The 24250-nt window shown below is 46.9% G+C and overlaps 1 protein-coding gene across 1 annotated transcript in view; it reads right to left on the reverse strand.

Moving 5' to 3' along the window:
* Positions 1–505: 505 nt before the first annotated feature.
* Positions 506–24250, reverse strand: part of ADAM19 (ADAM metallopeptidase domain 19) — an 81817-nt gene continuing 58072 nt past the window's right edge. Inside the window, exons 10-23 of the mRNA XM_058721504.1 lie at positions 22735–22819; positions 21470–21609; positions 19538–19715; positions 16959–17048; positions 14618–14813; positions 13320–13428; positions 11783–11987; positions 10729–10806; positions 10487–10595; positions 9282–9426; positions 8105–8189; positions 7560–7784; positions 4912–5064; positions 506–4144 (exon numbers count right to left, since the gene is read on the reverse strand). Of these exons, the coding sequence (XP_058577487.1) occupies positions 4091–4144; positions 4912–5064; positions 7560–7784; positions 8105–8189; positions 9282–9426; positions 10487–10595; positions 10729–10806; positions 11783–11987; positions 13320–13428; positions 14618–14813; positions 16959–17048; positions 19538–19715; positions 21470–21609; positions 22735–22819 (1852 nt within the window). The 3' untranslated portion in view covers positions 506–4090. The remainder of the gene's footprint in view (positions 4145–4911; positions 5065–7559; positions 7785–8104; positions 8190–9281; positions 9427–10486; positions 10596–10728; positions 10807–11782; positions 11988–13319; positions 13429–14617; positions 14814–16958; positions 17049–19537; positions 19716–21469; positions 21610–22734; positions 22820–24250) is intronic.

A 24250-nucleotide genomic window follows, 5' to 3' on the forward strand; every position in this document is an offset into this window, starting at 1 on the left:
ATCTTTCTGCGGACTCAGGGGCACTAATGGATGGCAGTTGTTATCACATAGGGCTCTGGAATCAGAAAGCATACTCAACCCTAGCCTTGGCTCTGCACCTGCCCACCCAGCCCAACAGACCTTGAGCAAGACTCTCCCCATTTGGAAGTGCGTGTTACCTAGCAATAAGATGTGGAGGCTGACCAAGGGTCCTCGCTGTTTCCAAGCACAATAGTGTAGCCTGAGGAGAAACACAGCAGACGATCCCAGGATGATTCTTTCGTGCCTCTAGTGACCCCAAACCTAATTAAACTAGACTAGCCTGTGTCCAGGTACAAAGGTAAGCAGCCCTTCTCAACTGGTCATGGGAAAACCCTTTGCTGTGGCTTGGGGTCTTTCATTGTGGCCTCACAGATGGACTGGTTGTCTCTGTGGGAACTCTTCTGAGGAGTCCTCATGAGATGGACCCTATCCAGGCTGAGCAGTGGGAGATTAACACCAACAAAAAAGAACTGCCAAACCAGACAACATTTCGAATGACATTTTATTTTAATTAAATACAAACAAGGGGGGGAAAAGGCACCATGGCCCATTCAAGTATTTTGCATAGATGTACAAATATTGTAAACAATTAATAGGTGGACAAGAGAGAAGAGGATCTGTTTTCCGTGAACAATCTCCAAATAAAAAGAAAATTCACATGCCCTAGATCCCAGACACAGACATACACACAGCGGATGGTGTGAGAGGATGAGCAGAGGGTGGCTCTGGGGACACTGGCTTGGATTCTGCAGAACCCCTCTTAGCAAGCTTCCCTAGGGATGGGGCACCTTTCCAGTTGGCGTTCCCTTGGCTTTCTTGGGTGGCCAGCAGAGCTGTTATATACACATTTAACACAATCCTGACTTTAGAGCTGGTCCCCCATTTAAAATACACAAGTCTTCCATACCCTTTGCCAAAAAAGAACAAATTTGAACATAGGTAAGGGGAGGTTTTATTCAAAAGGATTATGGCAAGAGACAGCAAGGAGCTACTGCAGTATGGAGAAGGGGCTCTCACAATACTATAGGATCTGCAGGTATCTCAGAGCTGGGGCAGAAAAGGGCTTTTACAGGGAGAAGTAAACAACGCTAAAAACAACCGACAGCAAGTCGGTCCCTGGGTAAAACTCCCACTGAGACAGGCAGATGGGGATGCTAGCTCCCTTGCGGTCCCTTGAGGTTTACTTTTCAGAGATGGCTCCCAGGTTCTTAAGAAAAACATTTACAGGGCTGTAAAACTGGCAGGTTAAGTTAGCTTTTAAAAAGATTTCCATACAGCTCCATCTGAACAAAGGACTGGTTAACTCCACCAGCTTTAGCTAGGCTCGTCTCCCCACCAGACTCTGAACTTGGGCCCACCCTCAGCCTGAGCCAACCTACGGCCCTTCTGTAGCAGCCCCCCACAAGGAGGCTGAGTGCAAGGATGCTCCTACTGCAGTTCTTTCTAGTCACATCCACTCCATCCTATCAAATAAAAGGCCCCTTTATGAGCTTTGAGATACTTGCAGATCTTACAAGAGCTCACTTGAGCATTCCCCCCACTGCCAGCACCCTGCCCCGAATGCAAGTTCCCTTTCCTTGTCTTGCAGTAATCCTTTCAAATAAAATCCCTTTTAACCTAAGGCCATATTTGTTTTTATTTGTCACCTCAAAGCAGCACAGGGCACAGGAAGGAAAAGGGAGCACGCAGTGGTCAGTCTCACTCTTGGGCAGCCTGCTCAGCCTGCCAATACGGTGACTCCCAGTCCCTGGACACAGCCAGAAGTGAAACAGTAAATAGAACCGGCCACCAAAAGTCTCCATCAAATATAAAAAATCCGACCTTCTTCCAGTTCACAGTACAATTTTATGGGATAGAGGTGGTATTAAAATAACGGAAAACAAAAACAGAAAAAAAAGAAAACACAACCCAGGACTCTTTCTGGTATGGCTCCAGGGAGAGTGGATTTCAGGTTTAAAAGGCTCATGCAGCCACAATGGCTGTGGCATTTTCACTTCAGAGCCTTCGACCTCCTGGTATGTGGGAAAAAAAGCTAGACATACCACAGGAACGTCTGTGAAGCATGCAGGTGGGCATAAGGGTGACTTTTTTTTTTTTTTTTTTTGCCAGGGTGTCTTCACCTTTACTTTTCTGGGACCCAACCTTGAGGCCTGGGGCATTTGGAGTAGCACAATTACATGGAAGGCTGTCCCCTGACCTAATCAGGCAGCAAGGAAGGTGGAAACTGGCTATGGGGATCAACCAGGGCCCTTGTCTGGGAGACAGACGCATGAATATCAGACTACCTGAGGGAAAGGAAACTCATTTTCCTGAGATCTTTCTAAATCTACCTCATGTGTGTCCCCAGGGGTACATTCCAAATCTCCCACTTGTCTAAAACCCGAGAACACATATCGAGCACCTGTTGTGTGCAGAGAACTGTAAGGGGGCCCTGGGTTGGTGGCTGGGGAGTAAAAGCTCAAGCTTCTTCCTTGTACTGAGGTTTTCAAGCGTGAACAACGGCTCACTGCAGGAGGTGGGGACAGCACAGCACCCTTCTGGGGGTGGAGACCGCCACCAGAGAACATCTCCAGTGACAAGTTGTCCAATTTAGCAGAGCACCACAAAGCCTTCCTTTCCTGCTCTGGGGAGGGCAGTACCCAATGCAGTGGCATTTTCCCAGCTGCTTCGAGTTCTTTTTATAAAAGTCAGATAAAGGCAGTGACCAGAAGAAAGAACACGAGGAAGTGGATGATAAAAAGCCTGGTGGCTCCAGCTCTGACTCTGTTCCATCAAGACTGCTGACTGCTACTTCTCTACAGATCTCTAGGGACAGGTCAGCTCTTTGCTCAGAGGGTAACAACCGTGACTCCAATCAGTAACCAGACCTAGGGAGAGGCTGGGGTTCTGCCCCCTTTGCTGCCCTCCCTGAGGACCTTACTTAGATTTCCACCAGGGAGTAGAGGGTAAGACACCCTCACTCTGCTGAGGTCACAAAACCCAATGGGAAAAAAAAGCTTCGACCCCCACAGCCATGGCCTGAGTGTCCTCTGGTCAAGAGCCGTGAGAACCACATAGGAAATCCAGTGGCCAACCCTTGCAGCAGGACCCTCACTTGTAACTCACAAGCACCAGGTCTCTGGGAGGCTGGGACTGCTGAAGACCCACTCACCGCAGCACCACACCTTAGGTAGATCTGAGTGGGGAAGGAGAAATTTCTGAAGGGAGAAATCAAAAGCGCTGGGCACTTATTAAGACAAGGAAACAAAAGGCAACCAAGAATGATCCCGAGGTGAGAGCCACAACTTTGGCATTGGCTCAGAGGAGGCCCAAGCCTGGTGCTCCCTCTGCTGTCTATACTGCCCACAAATAGTACCTGTTGGAGTCAGGGCGACCCGTGTGAATAAGGGGAGGTGGGGGTTTAGAGGGGTGGGAGGGGAGCAAACTTCACTTGCTCACATGTGGCCACAGAGCCAGGAGTGGTGGCCTCGACCAGGCCCTGAACAGGGCCACGGTGGAGGCTGGCCTGACCCCTCTCGATCTCAGAGCTAAAAGGGATGAGTAACTGCCCAGCCTCTGTCAAGCCTGGGACCTTTAAGAGAGATAGAAGAAATGGAAAGCTCTCATGTATACCCTCCACCACAGGATGTGGATGAATGGCTTCTCCAAGCCAAGTTGTGGGCTGAAGGGCTGAACAGGACTTTTCCCAGCTGGGCCTGTATGGTGATACAGCCCAGACCATCCCCACTGGCACCTCTGAGGTGACAGGCCAACCCAAGGGAGGTTGGAGGAGAAGCTTCCATTTGTCTTCATCTGTGTTCTCTCCTCCCTTCCCTGGGGCAGTATATTGCACAAAACAACATTTTGATGCCACTGGACAGTAGTCTCTCTGGGCCTCCCAGGAAGCCAAGGAGGCACTGAGTCAAGAAGGAGATTTTTGGAGATGCGGTGGTTCTGGGAGGAAGGAAAGAGGGGAGGAGGAGCTTGGAGGTGGCCAGACATGCTTTTTCCAGGTTCCATGGCCACGGATCCTTTGGGATGAGGTGGGGTTCAGAGTCCTCAAGGAAAGGCAGAAACCCCTTTAGAGGGGTTAGATCTTCGGGCCAATCATCCCCCCAGCCCTCTGTGATCTGTATTCAGGAAACTGTGGAAACAAAGAAAGGGGAGGGAGAGAGAGATCAGCTAAATGTTGACCAATGGGGTCAATGGGATCTGTCCTCTTGCTTTTGACAGGTCAGGAGGATAGACCGTCAGCTAGGAATGGTTTCCCGTAGAAATGTGTCGCCGTGCCTGTGCATCCAGACTATCAACCCTCCAGTGAGAGGTGAGGTGATGCCCCCAACCTGAGCTGCAGTTCAGTTTACACATTTCCCAGGCCTGGTGGGAACAGAGGGCAGTCGGCCAGCTTCCTCGCCTCCTCCCCTCTGCCCCAACTTCCAGGACTGGCAGCCTGAGAACATGTCAGCCCCAGGGGAGAGGGAAGAAGATGGGCCATTTGTAAATAGCCTTTCACTAGCCAGCAGTGTATATAAACTAACTGCCTTGACCTTTGCAGCAGCCTGATGGGGCAGACTACTGCTGCTTCTTATTGCCTCTTTCCAGAGAAGGAAGCTGAGACTCAAGAATGATTTGCTCAGGGCTATTTGGCTGGCCAGTTGCAGATCCAGGTTTGAAGGCACCACAGTTCAGACTCCTAAGCATCACCTTTCATATGAAAGGAAAAAACTCTAACCCTAATTTAAGGGATAGTCATGCAGGCACCAGGAAACACTAAGGTTTGGTCCTTGGCTTTTGCTCTGGAAATTCATCCATGCAAAAAGGAGCATGAATTGGTCTGTTTTCTCAACCACATTCTTGCCTCTTGGAGCCCTCTGACTCCAGCTTATACCTTGAGGGTTTCCACAGACTCACCTTTGGGACAGGTGCTGCCAGAGGCCGGGACTGAAGAGGGGTAGTGGCAGTGGGCCGCAGCACGGAGGCGCCACCTGGCCTGGGGAGGCTCTTACGGCCTGGCACAGGGTTAGCCGGCAGTGCCTTCTGCGGCGGCCGCGGCCTAGAAACATCCTGGGGAGAAAGTCACAAGTCTTACTCAAAGGCCGGAGGGGCCTGTTTGAAAGAAAATGCTCCCGATATATTACAGATCAAAATCAGATGAGAAAAAAAGGATATACTTTATGGTCTTATTTTTTTTTTAATTTTTTAAAATATTAAACCTTTCATTTTCTTAAACCAGTTTTGTAAAGTGGAGTGTAATATACATACAAAAATGTGAATCATAAATATACAACTAGATGAATAATCACAAAGTGAGCACACTTTTATAATCCCTGCCTGGGGCATGAAATAGAAGATTAACAGCCCCAGAAGCATCTACAGGCCCCTCCCAGGCATTGCACTCCCCTCCTGCCTAAAGGTAGCCCAAAGGGAATCCTTGTAAATGGCAAAGTGGATCATGTCACCATGCCTCCACCACTGCCCCCTTCCCACGGAATGCAGAGCAAAGCCTTGACCAAAGCCTGTGGCACAGTCTGGCCCCTCCTGATTCTCTAGCCTCATCTAACTCCTCAGGCCCCAGAGCCATGACCTTGATGCTCCTTCCTTCTGCGGGGCTCTCTGCCATCATAAAACCTCCTATCAGCAGGTCCTTGGACCAGGAAAACTCTCTCCTCTCTCAACCCTCACAGTCTGCCAACTCCTGCTCATCCTTCAGCTCTCACTTCAAATGTCACCTCCTCAGGGAAACTTTCCTAGATTTCTTAGAGTAGATCAACTCTTGCTGTAGTTCCTTCTGAGCACCCTGGAGCTCTCCTTTATAGCACTGATCACCACTGTAACTACACATGTCTGAGTCTCTTCCCTAGCAGAATGTGGGCCCTGGGAGGCACAGATGGCATCTGTTTTTCCCTCCAGGGCCTGGTATAGATTAGAAGCTCCTAAATATTTGTAGGGGATAGAGGAGGCTACAAAGTTTCACCACTACCTCTCAAAGGGTGGTCCCTAGAGACCTCCAGGGTGATTACCTAGCTAGGAATGGTGCAGCTGAGATCTGGACTGCGAATGCCCCCAAGAAAAGATGATGCTCCCTTCAGCTCGGGGGATCCCAGGGCCTAAGCCAGGACCTGGCACACAGGGTGGTGAAGGGTTTGGAGTTAGACCCGGGTTTGAAGCCTGGCTCTTCCACTTACAAATTCATATGTTGCAGCCCTAAGGCCCAGGACCTCAGAATGTGACTATATTTGGAGACAGGAACTTTAAAGAGGCAATTAAGTTAAAATGAAGCTGTTAGTATGGGACCTAATCCAATCTGACTGGTGTCCTTGTGACAAGAGGAAATTTGGACACAGAGACACTGGGGCCCAAAGGAAGGACCAATAGAGGGCATGGGAGAAGGGGGTCATCTGCAGACCAGAACCAACCAACCCTACAGACCCCCGATCTTCGATTTCTAGCCTCCAGAACTGTGGGAAAATAACTTTTGGCTGTTTAAGCCCTTGCTCAGGGGGTCAGTGGGACTCAGGGTCTCTCCAGCTGACGAATGCACTTGCCGCCTCTGCTCGTCATTTCTGACCTCTTGCTCTTCTCCCTTCTTCCCTCTCCTCTTGCTGCCTGTCCTCCCCCTCCCTTTCTGCATGTATATTTTCCATCCCACCCTTGACTCAGATGAGAAAAATGGGAGACAGGCAGATTCACATCATTGGCGACCCAAACCTGATGCTCTCAACTCTGCCGAACCATGATCCTGCCCTGTGTTCCAGGGAACCTCCCAGAGCTGGTGCCAAACCCACGGATGGGGTCAGCCGGGGTCCCAGGGAAGCCCAAGGAAAGCAGTCCCAGAAGGAAAATAAACAGGTCCTCTGCCCCACTTGAAGGGTCACACCAGAACACACAGGACGGCTCTGGAAGGTACCGTGCTGGGACACTGCCTGGGAAAGATTTGTGCCTATGCCGTGGGAACTCCTGTAAGACAGGCACAGACAGGCCAGGTGAACAGGCTGCTGGCAGGATGACTCACACCTTCCAGGGGCCTCTGTCCTTGACTGCCCTCGAATTAGCATCCCTCAGTAAGACTTCCCGACTAGTGGAAAGTTCAATTTGGTGGAATAAGTACTGTGATGAGAGAGGTACAGGGGCACGAAACTCAGGCTTGGGGGTCAGAGAGGGCTTCTGGGGAGGGGGAGTGACAAGTAGGAGGAGATCTGAGGATGAACAGGGCTGGCCATGCAAAAGGAGGAAAGAGTGTGCCAGTCAGAAGACAAAGCATTCCCAAAGGCCTAGAGGAGAGAAAAAGCACAGCAAACTGAAAGAAGTTCATTGAGGGCATTGGGTAGGTAGTGGCGTGTCAGAAAACAAGCCAACCAGGAAGGAAATCCTCTGCAGTTCAGGGGCTTCCTGAGGAGTAAACTTCCCCAAGGTCACCTCTCTCACCCTCTGTGTGCCCCTGCATTCACCAGGATGCAGGGGAAGTGGTCACTCACGACTCAGTGAGCTCCGTCTTCACAGCCTCTGTCATTCCTTGCTGCTGGTGGCCTTGAAAACAGCATTGCTGAGAATCTGCTTACCTGGGAGAGGATGCAATTTGGTGCCGGGGGAACTGGCCGGCTGGGAGGAGGCCTCCTGGATGACTCTTTCCTCTCTACTTGGGACCCGGCCCCTGGGGAGCTCCTAGCAGCCCTGCTGAGGTGCATTGGCAATGGTGCAGGTGGGGATCCACCATGAAGATAGTCTGGAGGGGGCCGAGGAGGAGGTTGGGAGGGCTTCCGTGGGGTTTCAGGGGTGTTGGTCACCTGTATGCATAAGACAAGGAATGTCTGAGAAACAGGAGCCCTCAAGATACTGAAAAAACTCAAGGAAGGGTGTCCCTGTGTGTCTCACTGAGAAGACCAGAGACCAAAGGAAGGACATGCTGACCTGCCAAATCTCCAGGTTCCCAGAGGTCAGGTACAATCTTTAAAGTCATTAGGGGATGTCGGAACCAACTGAATCTCTCTCAAGCCAAGTTTGGCTTTTTTACCAGTCCCACAGGCCCACAGAGCCTTAGGAAAATCCAGCAGGGTACTGAAGGATAAAGGAAAAGCAGCAAAATTCAATGGTGCAGAGCCCTTACCTTTCGCTTGCTCTGGGGAGTCTGCAACTTAAACGTTGGGTTAGCATGGCCAGTTCCACTGTTCTGAGACACCCTGAAGGGACAACTGGTAACAAGGAATGGGGGAGAAGGAAAAGGGGAAATGTTCATCAAGGGTCACTGCCTGAGTTCCCTCTGGCCCAGAATAGTCCAGCAAGCAGCTAAATCTCCCCAAGTCTTCTCTGGAGAAGTGAAGACTCCCTACATATGGAGACACTGTGTGGCCAGTGGAGAACTCTCATGTAAAGAGTTGCCCCTTACAAAACAGAGTTTTCCTCATCACCCTCTCTTTACCCTTTTAAGACCTTGCTCCCTCAAGGAGACACAAGGATGTCACCAGCCATCAACCAATTCCCTTCAGGCATAGATCCAGAAAGACTTGGGATTTTAAATCCTTCCATGAAAAGTATAATTTAATAGGGGACTCAAAAACTACACATCCCCAGGATCCAAAAGAATGAATCACTGGGAGGAAAAGAAAGCCTTTGTCTTGAGTCGATATCCAGCCACCCCGCCGCACCCCGCCGCCCCCCGCACCCCCCCCCCCCCCCCCCCCCCCCCGCCGGGACTGACTTAGGTTAGTCCACCTGTATTGCCTCAGTTTCCTGCTCTTTAAAATGGAAATCAAGGGGCGCCTGGGTGGCGCAGTCGGTTAAGCGTCCGACTTCAGCCAGGTCACGATCTCACGGTCTGTGAGTTCGAGCCCCGCGTCAGGCTCTGGGCTGATGGCTCGGAGCCTGGATCCTGTTTCCGATCCTGTGTCTCCCTCTCTCTCTGTCCCTCCCCCGTTCATGCTCTGTCTCTCTCTGTCCCAAAAATAAATAAACGTTGAAAAAAAAATTAATTAAAATGGAAATCAAATCAATTACAAAAAAGATGGCAAACAGACTTCATTTTACATTTCAACTTGAATTGGTTAGGGGCAGTCTGATGAAAAGGATTCTGAAGTGACAACCAGTAGAGAATACTTAGAGTAAGATCAATTAGTAATGTTTGCCACATTGGTGAAGCAAGGCAGAAGGGAAGATGGCGGCATGTACTGCTCATTTGCCTTCCCTGATTTAGACCCACTATCACCAGTTGTTTTTACCCGGTTCTGCTTACAGAAAGCTTTATGGTCCATCAATGGACCCAAGACCTTCATGGCACCCCATCATACCTGAACTGTTGCCTCAGCTTGGAAGGGAGGGCTAGAGGCTTGAGCTGGCCCAGTTTGTTGTTCTGTTTACAGTAGTGGTACATCAGCATAAGGAATGCCAGCACAAATACGGCTGTGAACACTCCGGCTATCACAGGACCAGCACCTTCCAGAAAGAGAACCCAAATTAGAAATTTAGAAGCTATTTGGGCTGCAGCAGTGGAATTCAAACACTGTATTCCTGATTCTTCTTCAGATATTTTATTTGCACTTAATTTGTATTATTTATTTTAACTTAAGAAGTATAATAAACACACACACATTATGTACCCCTAGGAAACCGCTAATATTAGCTTAAACAGCCAGGTCAACTTGCTTTGTGCAGACCTCATAGTGAAGCTTCTCCAGACACTTCTGTTTAATTTAAAAGTTCCTTTTGAGGCAAGGAGTTCAAGTTCTATTATTATTTACCACTAGCTTTTAGCCTGAATCATGGTTTTTCTGGACACAAAGCAACCAACCCCAAATGCTGAGAGGCTGAGACCAACCTAGGACTAAAAGTCTCATGGATAATCCACAATTTCATATTTGGTTTCATCAAAGGTGCCTCAATTGTCACAAATTACAAATTTAAATGTACAATGTACATTTAAATGTACAATTTAAATGTACAGACACACTACTTTTGTCTGTTTTATAAACTAGAGTTTCTTCTCTAAGAGATTTTGTTCACACAAAAGTACTTTGATATTAAAAAAAAAAAAAAAAGCTTGAAAACCAAAGGGCTAGAATCTCTGTGGTTTACACTAAAAACTGTAGTACATTTTTCTGGTTGTCTGTTTCTCCATTTGAAGCTTGTTCATCCAGGGAATCTGAACCATTATAATGTGCCCCAGGTTCATGATTGTTTTTATGTGGCTGAGAACGACAGGTTGTCACTCCACTATCCAAAACTAGATGAGATCATTCAATAACCTCTGATCTGTCTCAATCTCTCTTTCAACCAAGCAGTGTTGCTCTCCTCTGTAGAAATGATAGAGAAAGAGCAACTGACATGAGCCCCACAGCAGGCTGCCAGCCTCAGCCACTCTCCCACTTGGCTCTTCTTTTGTGTTCCTTCGTCTACAAAATCAGGATAATGGAGCTGACTCATTCTTTCTCTACAACAGGCCACCCACCCAACCTCACAAAAATGGGCAGAGGCTCTGAGCAGGCCAGGCACTCACTCTCAGGGGGCATGGGCCCACTGTCGATGCTGCCCCCCTGGCCGGGGGTGTTGCAGAAGGGTGGGGCCCAGCCTCGGAAGCAGTGGCAGTTCTGGTTGTTGTTGCAAACCTGAAGCGAGGGAAGGGCACAGGTGTCAGCACCCTGGAGAGGTCCAGCCTCCCCTAGGGCCTGCCCCCACCCCCGCCCCGCCGCAGTGGACATCAGTGCAGGGGAACCCTGGAATCCCCCGGGGCACACGCACCCCATGGCCATTGCACTTCTTCCCACAGCCTTCCGTTTCAAAGAAGGAGGTGTTCCTGCACTGCCCCTCGAAGCAAATCTGTATTGAGGAGGAAACCAAACTGTCAGTGCCACAGAAGGGACACTGGTTAGCAATCAGGAGATGGGGGTTTTACACTTAGGACATATGGGACTCGAAAATGCAACTCACTTCAGGTTATTTATTACACTGAAAAATTGAAAATGACCTAAAAACCAAGGACAGGATGATAGTTAACTAAATTCTGCTATTAATTTTGTGATGAGGGAGAAAATAATAAACATTATATTATTAAGACATTATATTTAATATAACAAATAGATGTTATTACATTCTATATTAATATGTTGGTTATATGTTAATTACTTAAGTGTATATTAATATGCATTAATTTTAATATTGTCCTTAAAAATAATGATGGTGACAGCAGTCTACTCTGTGCTATACCAAATAAATGCTTCACGTGTTTTTTCTTTTTTTTTTTTTTTTATTTTATTTATTTTTGGGACAGAGAGAGAGACAGAGCATGAACGGGGGAGGGGCAGAGAGAGAGGGAGACACAGAATCGGAAACAGGCTCCAGGCTCCCAGCCATCAGCCCAGAGCCTGACGCGGGGCTCGAACTCACGGACCGCGAGATCGTGACCTGGCTGAAGTCGGACGCTCAACCGACTGCGCCACCCAGGCGCCCCTTCATGTGTTTTTTCTAATTTCCTCTCAGTTAACTCTGAGATAGGTGCCTTTATCTTCCCAAGGCTCCTGGACTAGAGTCTAGTCCATTTCTTAAGTCATATAATAATTCATGATGAGGACAAAAGTGATAACAGCTAGCCCTTCTAAGTGGTTTACAGGGATTATCTCATTTAATCCTTACAACAGTTCTCTGGGGTGGGTCATGCTATTACTGACATGTCTTATAATGGAAGCCATGGAGACACAGAGAGGCTGGGAAGCTGGGATTTGAGCCCAGGCACCTTTCCTCCAGAGCTCACATCTCTCAGTCACTCCCCTCTCCCTTGAGTGAGACTGGGACTCACATGGTTGTAGCCACACTTGGTCCCGGTCATCACCAGGCCCGGGTCCAGCATGTCCCCCTCCTCCTCAGGACCACGGTAGACATGGGTGCCCCGGCATCGGATCTGCCTCCCGTTCAAGATGATGGTGGTGTCAATGGGCACTGCATTGGACTCCAGGGGCCGGGCCTCAGAACTCTGACACTGGATCTTCCCACACTTGGCATCTCTGAGCCCAAGAGAGAGGGGGAGGGAAGGAGGTAGAATCAGAGGAGGGGAAGAACTGGGGGACAGAAGAGCTTCAATCTTTCATTGCTCAGGAGAGCAGGCGTGGATAGGGGAGGGGCCAAGGAGCAACGAGTGTGCCCTAGGGACCCAGCAGGAGAGATCGCATGTGAACTTAGACTAAGGATAGAAAATTAGATCCTTGTCCCCAAGCAGATCTGTGCCAGAGAGCTGGCCTTGGGAAGTCCTCTTTACTGCAAGGACAACTGCCTTACCTGAGCAAACTGCCCCTTATGCTCCACCCACCCCCCTGCACCCAGGAGCTACAGCCAGAAGCCTGGTGTCATTCCCACTCCCCATTCTCCCTCACTCCTGCATTCAAGTAATTCCCAAGCCCTGTCAATCCTCCCTCATATATATTTACCCCAAATCACACCTCCATCCTTTTGTCACCTGGACAGCAAGAAACTGATCTCCCTGCTTTCAGCCTTGCCTCCACTGGTGTCTAATTTCCAAACTCCTCTCAAGCTAAAGTCCAAATTCCCCTAGTCATGCATTCAAGGCTTTTCATGATCTGGTCCCCCTGCTCAACTGTCCAGGTTTGTTTCTCAGTAGCTCCCTCTCCACTGTACCCCAACATTGTACTTGAACTATAACAAACAGTTATCAGCTGCTTTTCACACCAGTTTTCCTCTACTCATCTATCTACTCTCCCTCGTACCAGCACAAATCCTTATCTTGTTCAACTGGATAATTTCTCCAGATCTCAGCTTAAGCACAGTTTCCCTTGGGACACCACCTTGACCTACTAAGACCAGATTGGGTGACTCTCTCCACATTCCATTATCATACAGTATCATTTATTAAAAGTTCCATGTACTCAGCATAGTATCTTGTACACAGCAAACCTTCAACAGATGGATGGATGGATGGATGGATGGATTGATGAAGGATTGGGTGGATAGTTGGTTGAAGGAAGGAAGGAAGGAAGGAAGGAAGGAAGGAAGGAAGGAAGGAAGGAAATGAATGACAGGGTATTCAGATGAGGGTATTATTAGCATTCCACAGAAATGACCCAAGAGAGCTGATTCCCTGCTCAACTGTAAGAAGGACCCAAAAGGAAGTCTGACCAGCTTTCTAGGAAGCACTGCCATTGATACCCTCCCTTTGACTTCCTTAGGCTGAATGGTATATCATCCAAGAACAGGCCTGGAACAGCTGTCTGACTCTGACAATTTACTTAAAGACCCAAGTGGCTGAGGTGGACAGGAGTGAGGACAGAACAGAAACTGCTCTGTCACTCCTCATCTTATGGGGTCAGCCCTATGGTCATCACCTCATGTTGCACTTCTTGTGTTCCCCATTCATGTCCTTCCCGCAGTTTCCAAAGGTGTCCCCTGCCACATTCACCTTCTCAAAGCAGAGATCGGGAGCGGGCCGGGCTCCTGGGTGGGCAAGAAACATTTATCAGCACACTAGCAAACTTTAGGAGAAGTCAGAAGCCCCTTAAGGTACAAAGCTAGCCCTTGGTAAAAATCATGAAGTTAAGAACATTTTTTGGGGGGGAGGGAATGTTGAGCTTTTTCTTCCTGTATCCCCATCAGATTATTCCACCCCCAACTTCTCATCAAGACCTACTCATAGAAAAGGATGTTATATCAATTCTTTATACCTTACTGAGATTGTATACCTGTGGGCGGTTTGTGTGCTAAACCTACTGACTAATTAAAAAGCCCTGTTCCATTTTAGATTTTAAAATAGGTAATATACGCACAAAATTATAAAGAAATAAAGCATGTCTTGATATTTCTAACTAGCCATTCCAGCTCCTACTTCCCCACAACCTGGAGAAGCCATCACAATTAACAATGTATCTTCTATCTTGTATCTATCTTGTGTATCTTCCAGAGATATCTATCTAATTAAAAATGGCAGCAATGTTTTTTTTCACTTAACCTATTGTATGAAATGGATTTATTCAGTACATACAGAGTTGCCTCTTTCTTTCATTCAGCTGCATAGGGTTCCACTACAGGGATGTACCAGACTTAATTGGTCCCTACTGGAGGATATATAGGTTGCTATTGCTATTACTAACAATGTTGAATATCCTTATAAACCTATCTTCACATACATGTGCAAATAGAAGTGTAGGATATACTCTTAAGTAGCAGAATAGATTGGTCCAGTTGTATGGTACATAATAATTATTATTAAATTAATTTAATTAATTAAATAATTATGTTAATTTTTCAGTCTTTGTCAATCTGATATATGAAAAATCTCATTTCATAGTAGTTATAATCTGCTTAATATGAGTGAGGTTAAATATCTTTTCATAGCTAAGGGTCATTTGCATTTCCTTTTCTGTCTCCATGATCTGCACATTCTTCTGTTGGGTTATTCTTACGCATTTACCCACTATGAGAATTTAAAGCATCAAGGAACTAGGAAGAACACTGTCCACTGTCTCTCTCTGAAAGCCTACCCTGAGTCAAGGGGAAATAAAAAGGGAGTATCTAGAGATGCGATTTTGAAACCAAGGATCTAAGCTATGCTGAGGGCATGAAGGGGGAGGCTGGCTTGGAAGTGGTGAGGCAGGAGGAGGGACATTCTCTGTAGGAGAGTCCTTACCAGGCCCCCACAACTGCTGGCACTGCTCCTGGTAGGTGAGGCACATGCCATTGTAGCAGTAGGCCTGGCCGCCCTCACAGGGAGTGCCGTCCATCTGGTAGAAGTTGGTGGGGCATTGGGGAGACTTGCCCGTGCAGAATTCTGGGAGATCACACTGCCGTGCCTGTTCACGGCACAGGGTCCCAGGGGCCAGCAGCTGGACCGAGGAAGGAGAGGGGAAAAAACAGTCAATTTCCTACAGGCCCTCAACCCTACAGCAAAGATTCGTGAGCATCACTTTTGTGGAACACAATTCCCCATTTCCATTATTCCAGAGACCGTTATTTTGCATGACCTCATTAGCTCAAATCATCATCATCAGCCTTACAATATGAATAACGACTCAGAGTTTTCATGGTGTTTTCACAAATGCTAGCTCATTTTCTCTTTTAAGTTTTAAGAAGTAGATAAGAAAAAAAAAAAGAAGTAGATAAGAATAATATATATGCGACAATTTACAGTTTACTAAGTAAACTGCTTTACTAATAACAGCTACTTTTATGGAGCTCCCATGTAAGTGCCCAGTACAAATATTCCCTCATTTACTTTTCATGAGAGTCCTAGGTAATATGATATAATTATCCCTATTTTACAGATGATGAAACCTGAGGCAGACGAGGTTAAGCAATGTATCAAAAGTCTCATGGGTAGTAAGTGGCTGAAGAGCCAGGCCCACTAATATATACACACAAATGTGTGTCCACACATGCACATACATGCACTAAGCTAGTATTCACAACATCTCTGAATTTACAAAGCACATTAGCAATAATATATCCCCATTATGGAGCCAAGCACTGGGCTAAGTTACACATACTTATCCTATGTGATCCTCACAATATCCATGAGGCAGAATCTGCTATTTGCCTCTTTCTGAAGATAAAATAACCCAATCAATAGCACACCTTGGGCAAATGGTAAAGACTAAGTTTCCAGCTTCCCTTTGAATTTTTCAGCTTCCCTTCCACTGGGTGGTCAGATAATGTGCCTAGACTCAGATGGTTAGTAGGCTGCCACCAAATTGCATTACCAGAGCTTGGACTGAAGGTCTCAGACTCTAAGCCTCATCTTTCTGCACACGCTTCTCTCCAGAGAATCCTTTCTGAGACTCAAACTGAATGGGCACTGTCCATACATACTTATTCTTCAGGCCAACGTCCAAGACTCAAAGGGCCCCGCCCAGCACAACCTCCATGGGGGAGACACCAGGTCTACTCTAGAGTCAAACCTAATGGTGAGTTTCCCCAGGCCTGCAAGGAACGGTGCATCTGAGAATAATGCCCTCCCTACTTCCAGGCGACCCCACACAGGGGAGAGAGAAGGCAGAGAATGGAGCCTCAGCTGCAAGGGTGGGCACTGGCCGTGTGTGGAGGAGGAAGACGCAGGACAAATCTCTACCACCAAGGAGCAGGATGGAGATGAAGAGGACCCACCTGGAGCCAGCCTGCCTAGATTCAAATACCAGCTCCTTAATCAGCAGTGGGACCTGGGGCAGCTACTTAACCTCTCTGGGCTAGGACAGAGTAAATGGGGATAATAACTTTCTCATGGGATTGTTAGAATGAATGCATTCAATAAAGCACTTGAACAGCATCTAGCACATAATGAGCACTTAGCAACTGGTAAGTGGAAACATTAAGTCCACAATTCCTAGCCGAAACTTTGGGGCCAGATGGGCTCAGAGTCCTCAGATTTCAGAAAGCAGACATAACACATATGTACACACACATGTATGTATATGTATATACATGCCTTCATTACATATGTATATTATATAACCCCCAGCAGGGCCTGGGGTTATACTTTATAACCAAACACATTAATATTTCTGCGACATTATAAACATTCACTTTCAGTGTGTCTTTTTTCTTAAGTTTACTTATTTTGAGAGAGAGAGGCAGAGAGAGAGGGAGATAGACAATCCCAAGCAGGCTCCACATTGCCAGTGCAGAGCTTGAGCCAGGGCTCGATCTCACCAACTGAGAGATCATGACCTGAGCTGAAATCAAGGGTCAGACACTTAACCAACTGAGCCACCCAGGCACCCCCTGGACACTTATTTTTTGAAGAAAAATCTCCCATCTTCCAGGTGGTACAGCCCTCTGAGCTGATTTGAACCCAGTGAGGCATGGCATAGGAAATGGTAAACTTGGACCAAGTGGCATCCCAGCTCCATGTTTCTGAAACTTTGATGCCATCACTTCCCCACCATGGAGGCTGAATTCTGGCCACCAGCTCCCAGCAGAGCACTGGGCTGTCCGGTCAGAATCCCGGGCAGGGGGCAGTGGGGAGGGCCTCCTACCTTACACTGGTGACAGCAGGCACCGTGGGCACACTCCGCGCCTTCTCTCAGGGTGCAATTAGAGGCATTGCAGCAAGGGTTGTTACATTCCTAAGGAGGCAAAGGGGAGTGGCCGTGAGCCTCGGGGACAGCAGGGCAGGGAAACAGGGGTCAGGGTGGGGTGAGGCCTCTCACCCACCTCCCACATTTCCTCACCCCTCCCCCATATGCCCCTGGGGCCCAAGCTCCCCAGAAAGTCTTTACCAATAATTTCACTTTATAAGTTTATCATGAAGGCAACGTATACTGATCACAGAAAATACACAAATGCATAATCATCAATAACATCACAACTCAGACACAACTACATTTTGAGTGTGAATATTTACCCAGGCCTTTTCCCTTTCACATATATAGATACGTACTTATTTTGCAAAATCCTAGTATCCATACTGCTTTTTAACGTAATACAATATGTACATTTCTTCCTGAAATCCTATAATCTTCAAAAACATGACTTGTAGCATAAACTTATACTACATAGGAATACTGAGATTTTTCTCATCCCCAATAGAACAGTCAGAGACCCTGTCTTCTATTGCTGCCCTCTGTGTCCCCACACATTCCCAGGGGCTTTAATCCCATTTAAAAAATGGCCATCAAAAGCAAGGGCATGCGGGAACAACTTCCGAACACAGTTTATGTCAGTCCTGGGGCCTGCTTCCTCAGACTTCTCTCACTATCTGCAGCTCTTCCTCAACCCGCACTGGCCCAGACCTTTCTGGGAAAGAAGGTCTCCAGGGGTTCCATGTTCTCCTCTCTTCCTTCTTGCCTTATGGGTCCTGATTTGCTGATGTATAGCATGAGACTTAAAAAGATGATGAGACACCCCAATGACTCTAAGTGTCCTTATCCCACTCCTACTATGTTCATAGGCCTATTCTAAACCATTTCTTGACAATGTGCCAGGCTCCATATGCACAGGTCCATCACAGCCTTGCGAGGCAGGATTGCTCCCAATTCATAGACGGGGAAATGCAGCTCAGACAGGTCCTATGGCTGGTCAAGGCACATACCCGGCAAGTGCTGAAGCTGAATTCAAGCCATGTCTGCCTGGGGCTTGTCCCATGCTTATGAACCATATCATAACCATAATGGTCCAGGTGTAGCATGTTGGAGGCATGCATCCCATGCCTGACTATGATGCCCATCTGCTTGTTTCCCTAGGAGAAGGAATAAGGACACTTTCCTTCCATTAATCTCCTACCATCCTGGGCCCCAGGCAGACTGTGCTTCTCCCGCTTCAGGGCATGCTTCCTCCTCTAGCTGAAATGTGCCTTCTCTCCTTGTCCTCCTTAGTAACTCCTAACTGGGCCTTCAGATATGGAGTCAGAAGTCACACTCCTACCTGAGTAGAGCAGCTCCTCTCATACTGCAAGTGCTCACAGCACAATGGCATTGGCCCTCCTAAGCCTTTAGCACGGATTGTACTCATACACTTTCGCAATTATTCGGTCAGTGTGTGTTTCCTCCAATAGACGATGTGTTCCACAAGGACAGGAACCACATCTATTTTTGCTATCCATCCTATCCCTAGCACCCAACATAGTATCCCACACTCAGTAAATATTTGCTGAATAAGCAGCTGCTCTGAACATAAGCCAAGTGGCTGAGCACACTCATGGACTGTTCCTCAACCCCACTAGACCCTCCATGATGATGGAGAGGGGCAACTCCCTCCTTTCTGATGGGTCTGGACTGATCTCTTTGAACTATGGTGGTGAGAGTGGCAGAGCCTTTAACTAATTCTTGATTTATTATGAAAGTTACGTGCTGACGTTAAGAACAAAAATCAAACCATAGAGAAGGCTATAAAATCAGTCTTACACACACCCTCAGTCTCCCCTCCACACTTTACTGTTTTGCATATGTTAACGTACATATTTCATCCTTCAGAAAATAGACATGAAACTATCCAGTTCTGCTTTTTGCAGAACAACACACATCTGCCAAAAATGATAGAGCTATGCTGCATGCCCTCGACTCATCTGGAAGATCAGAAGGAAGGAACGAGCCCATACACAAACAGTTCTGTTCCTTCTTCCTCCTAGCAGCCCCTTCCAGACCTAACGGTACTTCCTACATCTCCTTTCAATTACCTCTTCTTCAGGATACACAGTACATAATGAGAATTTAGCAAGTGCAAGCTTGTTATTTTAAGCAACCTCAAAGCCCAGGTTCAAGTTCATATATCCAGCTATGTGGTCTCCAGAAGAAATTCTGTGCAGCTGGAGGACCAAGGAGGCCATCTGTAACTCTACTGGGGAGATTATGGGTTTTGGTTAGACCACACTCTCACAGGAAGAACTCCACCCTGACTTGGACACCAACAGTGCCAACCTCAAACTGAGAGAGTCTACATAAATGGTCCCTATTGAAAGCTTACTTTCCACATCTTATTTGTGATAGGGTCTTTGATAGCCATGTATATGTGGGAGATGCCTATGACTAAGAAGTGTTCAGTTGCATTCTCTTTGACTTTAAGATTTAAAACCAATGAACATTCTTCCCTTCCCACTAGCACTACGAAGACACCTTACCTCTTCCTCCCCACAGTCACATTCTTCCCCATCTTCCAGGTACCCATTCCCACACCTCCGGCCTCCATACAGCGTCCTGGTGTCTGGCATATTGGAGAGACACATCCCACCGCCTGACTGTAGATACCTGTCCAGCTCCTTCCTGTTGCATCTATTGAACACTCTTGGAAAGGGGTGCCTGGCAGAGAATAAGGGTGGAGTTAGTTGGGAATCTGGGCATCAAGCAGCCAGAACAGTGTTAATCCTGCTGCCCATAAGGCTGATTCCACCTAGACTCAGACCCCTATAGTCTCCTACATGCATTCTGTTCCCTCAGAACATCACTGATACATTATCTTACAATTTTTTCTAAGCATTAAGAAATATTAACCACCCCATAATGTTCTTTTTTTTCCCCCTCACTGTGCATGGAGGAGGTATTTGAGAATCAGAAGCAGCGATTTCTGCCCTTTGTAGGAAGGGGTTGAAATAAATAAAGGGTTATGAATGTGTTACAATAGGTCTGAGCCTTAGAGCTGAATAAAATACTAGCCAACTCAAATTTTTCCTAAAGCTGATATTAAACGGAGATTTTCTTGGGACAGAAGACCAAACCAAAAAAGGCCAAGATCATGGGTTAGATTTCTTCATTAGGTCAGTGATCTGATGACCTCTATTCTAAGGATGCAGGGCAACACTCCAAACTCAACCAGCCAATCCACAAATGGATAGTTTTTATCACAAGATCATGAAAAGTTCTGAGTCCTGCTATTGGAAAAAAAGAATCAGAAGTCATATATTCTCTAGTGGCAGGTCAGTACCGCAATGTGAGTCTAAAGGAAGAGTTATCTAATTCTCCAAACCAATTAAAAGTTAAACAGTGGAGGGTCCCCTTCAGTTGTCAGCTGTGTCACAAGGAATTTGTTGCCAACAGTTTTTAAACTACTTTAGTAGTTTTTAAACTACTTTAGTAGTATATTTGCATATAGTTTAAAAATGAATTAGAGTCATAATTAATATAACTCTCAACCATATGACTACAAATATGCTTTTTAGATTGAGAAAGGGATAAACTTAACCATGAGCTCTTAGGGATTTGAGCATGACCCACGGAGTTGTATCCTGCATGTCAACATCATCCTTTGTATGTCACAGCTAAGAAGTGACGGACAAACACTGGCAATGAAACTCCAAGAAAACTGCATTTCCTCTTGGAGACACTGGAACACCGTTCTCTAAGAAGCACAAGCAGGCTCTAATGGTTTGGGGTACAGGGAGCACAAACTCCCATCATGATGCCTTCCAAAGAGTGCCTCAGGTCTTAGGAGAACCCACTGCTCTCCACCGTATGAGCCCAGATACTAAATATTAAGAGTTGGGACTAAGAGTTGTGGCTGCTACCAGAATTCTCTCTCAAAGGCTTGGGTTAAAAAAATCCTTCACTGTAAAATACAGGGAGACAGAGCTGGCTTGTTCTTCTTCCTCATGGTACATGCAGTCTGTAAATTCCTTGAGGAGTCATTATGTGGGCATGGATGCTCCCCTTCCTTTCTCTTGTTGTGGAGGCTACCTCAGAACTTTCAGTCACCACTGCCCAAATTCCCTTGGGACAGAGGGACTTAAGTTTTGGGGCTGTTCAAAATGGGTCCTCTTCAAAAATTCATGAAGTGAAAAAGACACATGTGGTCGAGCCAATTTTACAGCTAAAGACCCTAAGACAGAAATGAAGTCTGTCTAGGGTTTCACCAGCACCAAATCGCCTGCTACAGACCTAGTGCTCCTCGCACACATTTACTTTCCTGGTTCTCTTCCAAGGTCTTTGTTGTCAGCCGCACTTCTCTCCAAGGCCCCCACAAGAGGTATAACAGAGGCTCTTAGGGCCAACTGGGAGGAACACTTGTGTTGTACCATCCTCACACGCTCTTGCTCTCCTCACCTTGCTGCTTGACTCACCCAGTGGCAGCTGCCATGATGCACCCGCCATCAGCTGCGCTGGCCGAGCAGCAATCCGCAGAATCATGGCTCATGCCGAAGTTGTGGCCCATCTCGTGGGCCATGGTGGCAGCCACGCCAATGGCATTCTCAGAGTGGTCCTGCCCAAGGGGAGAGTTCAGGTCAAGAAGACAGCTCTCCTTACTCCCTATTCCTGTCTTTTCTTAGCCGGGCCTCAAAGCTCTCCACTGACGCCACGATCAGCACATACAAGCTTGGTTATGAAAGCCTGTGCTTTTAACTGTCATGCTACATCTGTGTATAAATACGGGATGGATAAAGGGGTGGACAAACAGATGGGTGGACAAACTCCCCACAGGTTAGAAATGAATATTCAAAACAGTCCCACAAAGCCAGAGGGAATTTCAAAAGAAGGCAGTAATTTCCTAACCAGGACTTTGAGACAAGCTCTTGTTTCATAATGATAGGCATAAAAACGCAAGACCTAGGATAAATAATATTTATCTCTATTATCTTACTATTCTCCAGCCCCTGGTTTGGAACACATGAGGGATCTAGTGACATCACCGGATGTAACATAATCACTTACAGTTTTTTCTTGAGTTTGAAAATTGGGGATAAAGTATAATAAACGAAAATTCAGGGGCACAGGGGTGGCTCAGTTGGTTAAACATCTGACCCTTGATTTCACCTGAGGTTATGATCTCAGGGTTGTGAGATCAAGTCTCATGCAGGCTCTGCTGACAGTGTGGAGCCTGCTTGGGGTTCTCTCTCTCCCTCTGTTCCCTTCCACCACTCACACCTCACTCTCACTCTAATAAAAAATTGACTAAAAAAAATAAGTAAATGAAAATTCATCCTTGGGTACCTCCATCTCTTAGAACTTAATGACTTCATTTTAAACAATTGCCTTACTAGGGGCACCTAGGTGGCTCAGTCAGTTAAGCGTCCGACTTTGGCTCAGGTCATGATCTCACAGTTCATGAGTTTGAGTCCCGTGTCAGGCTCTATGCTGACAGCTCGGAGCCTGGAGCCTGCTTCGGATTCTGTGTGTCTCTCTCTCCCCCTCCCCTGCTCATAGTTTGTCTCTCTCTTTCTCTCAAAAATAAATAAAACATTTAAAAAAAATTTTAAGTAACTTCCCTACTTGATCAACTGTTTTTCCTGAAATAATAAATATAAATTTTTTTTCACAAGATGACCTCCTATCCTATGAGGCAGTTTTCTGCCTTCTGCAGCATCAATATATTGGCTGATCAACTCACCATGTTGACTCCTCCAGACTGGTACACGGAGCACATGGCCATGAGGGGGGCCAGCCCAATGGTGGTGCCGTGGAAGGACATACCCCTGGACGAGGGAACAAGAGAAGGCCATTCAGATGGGAGTTGAGAGGGCTGTTCCACTGTGCCCAGGAGCAGGTGGCCATCACGGTTGTTCCCTGGCCCTGCTGACATCTCCAGATCACTCCCAAGGAGAGAGATCCTGGTATTCTAAGCCAACTGGACAACTTCCAGGTCACCACACCTCTTGCTTCCTCTCACCTATTCTCTTACTGCTCCAGAGAAGTGGAAAGAGCAAAAGGTCCCTTTTTCCCACAAATATGCCCATTCCCTGGAAGGAAATGGGCAGGTCTTGTAAAGCTGCATCCCATTCCTGCTGCAGAGGAAAAGGTCAGAGGGAGGGGTTGAGGGAAGAGTGGCACAGGTTCTGATGCTGAAGTGACTCATGACCACTTCCGCCAGCTGCCAGGGTCCTGTGCCATATCCCCGGCTCTGTGGTATGCATATGGGGGTAGGGTGGGGGGATTGGGCAGCAGCTGTGGGGGCTGATGCTTCATTTCCACATCACTTCGAGCCAAGGAAACAGATGTGTCCCATCAGGAGCCTCACAAAGTGCAGCTGGGTGCAAAGATGAGCTGTTTCTGCCTTTGTTTTGCCATTTGTGATCCTAATCTTCCAACAGCCAGCTACATTCCCCCAGTTCAATACATTTATTTAAAGGTCTACAGAGAAATTCATTATGTGGTACTTTCATATTGTCATGTTTGTCTTCTCATCTAGACCATGATATCTTTGAGAGCCAAGATGGCCTTATTTATTTTGGGGTCACCAGAACTTAGCATAGAATCTGACACATAGGGTGTACTTAATAAATGTCTGCTGTATTGAAGCCAAATTCTTCTTCAGAGAAACAATCTGCAAAAGAATACATAAAATAGGGGCACCTGGGTGGCTCAGTTGGTTGAGCATCCTACTCTTGGTCTTGGCTCAGGTCATGATCCCATGGTTTGTGGGATCAAGCCCCAACTTGGGCTTTGAGCTGACAGCATGAAGCCTGCTTGGGATTCTCTCCCTCTCTCTACCCCTCCCACCACTCTCTCTCTCAAAATAAATACACATTAAACAAAATTAAAGAGGGGTGCCTCGGTGGCTCAGTCAGTTGAGCATCCCATTTCAGCTCAGGTCATGACCTCACTGTTTGTGAGTTCAAGCCCCACATTGGGCTCTCTGCTGTCAGAGCAAAGCCTGCTTTGAATCCTCTGTCTCCCTCTCTCTCCCCTTCTTTCTGTCTCTCTCTTACAATAAATAAATAAACTTAAAAAAATTTTAAAAAAAGATTATAAGAAAAGAATACATAAAATACATGCAAATTTATATGAAGCCCCACAGGTTATTTTATAAACTTAGACATAGCTCTAAGGAAGTCCTACTGGATTCAAGATCTTTCCCAAAGCAGGACATCAGGCTTCCAAAATTCAGGCAAAACCCAAAAACTTCC

This window comes from Neofelis nebulosa, chromosome 1 (assembly GCF_028018385.1).
Source record: "Neofelis nebulosa isolate mNeoNeb1 chromosome 1, mNeoNeb1.pri, whole genome shotgun sequence".
NCBI classification, from domain to species: domain Eukaryota; kingdom Metazoa; phylum Chordata; class Mammalia; order Carnivora; family Felidae; genus Neofelis; species Neofelis nebulosa.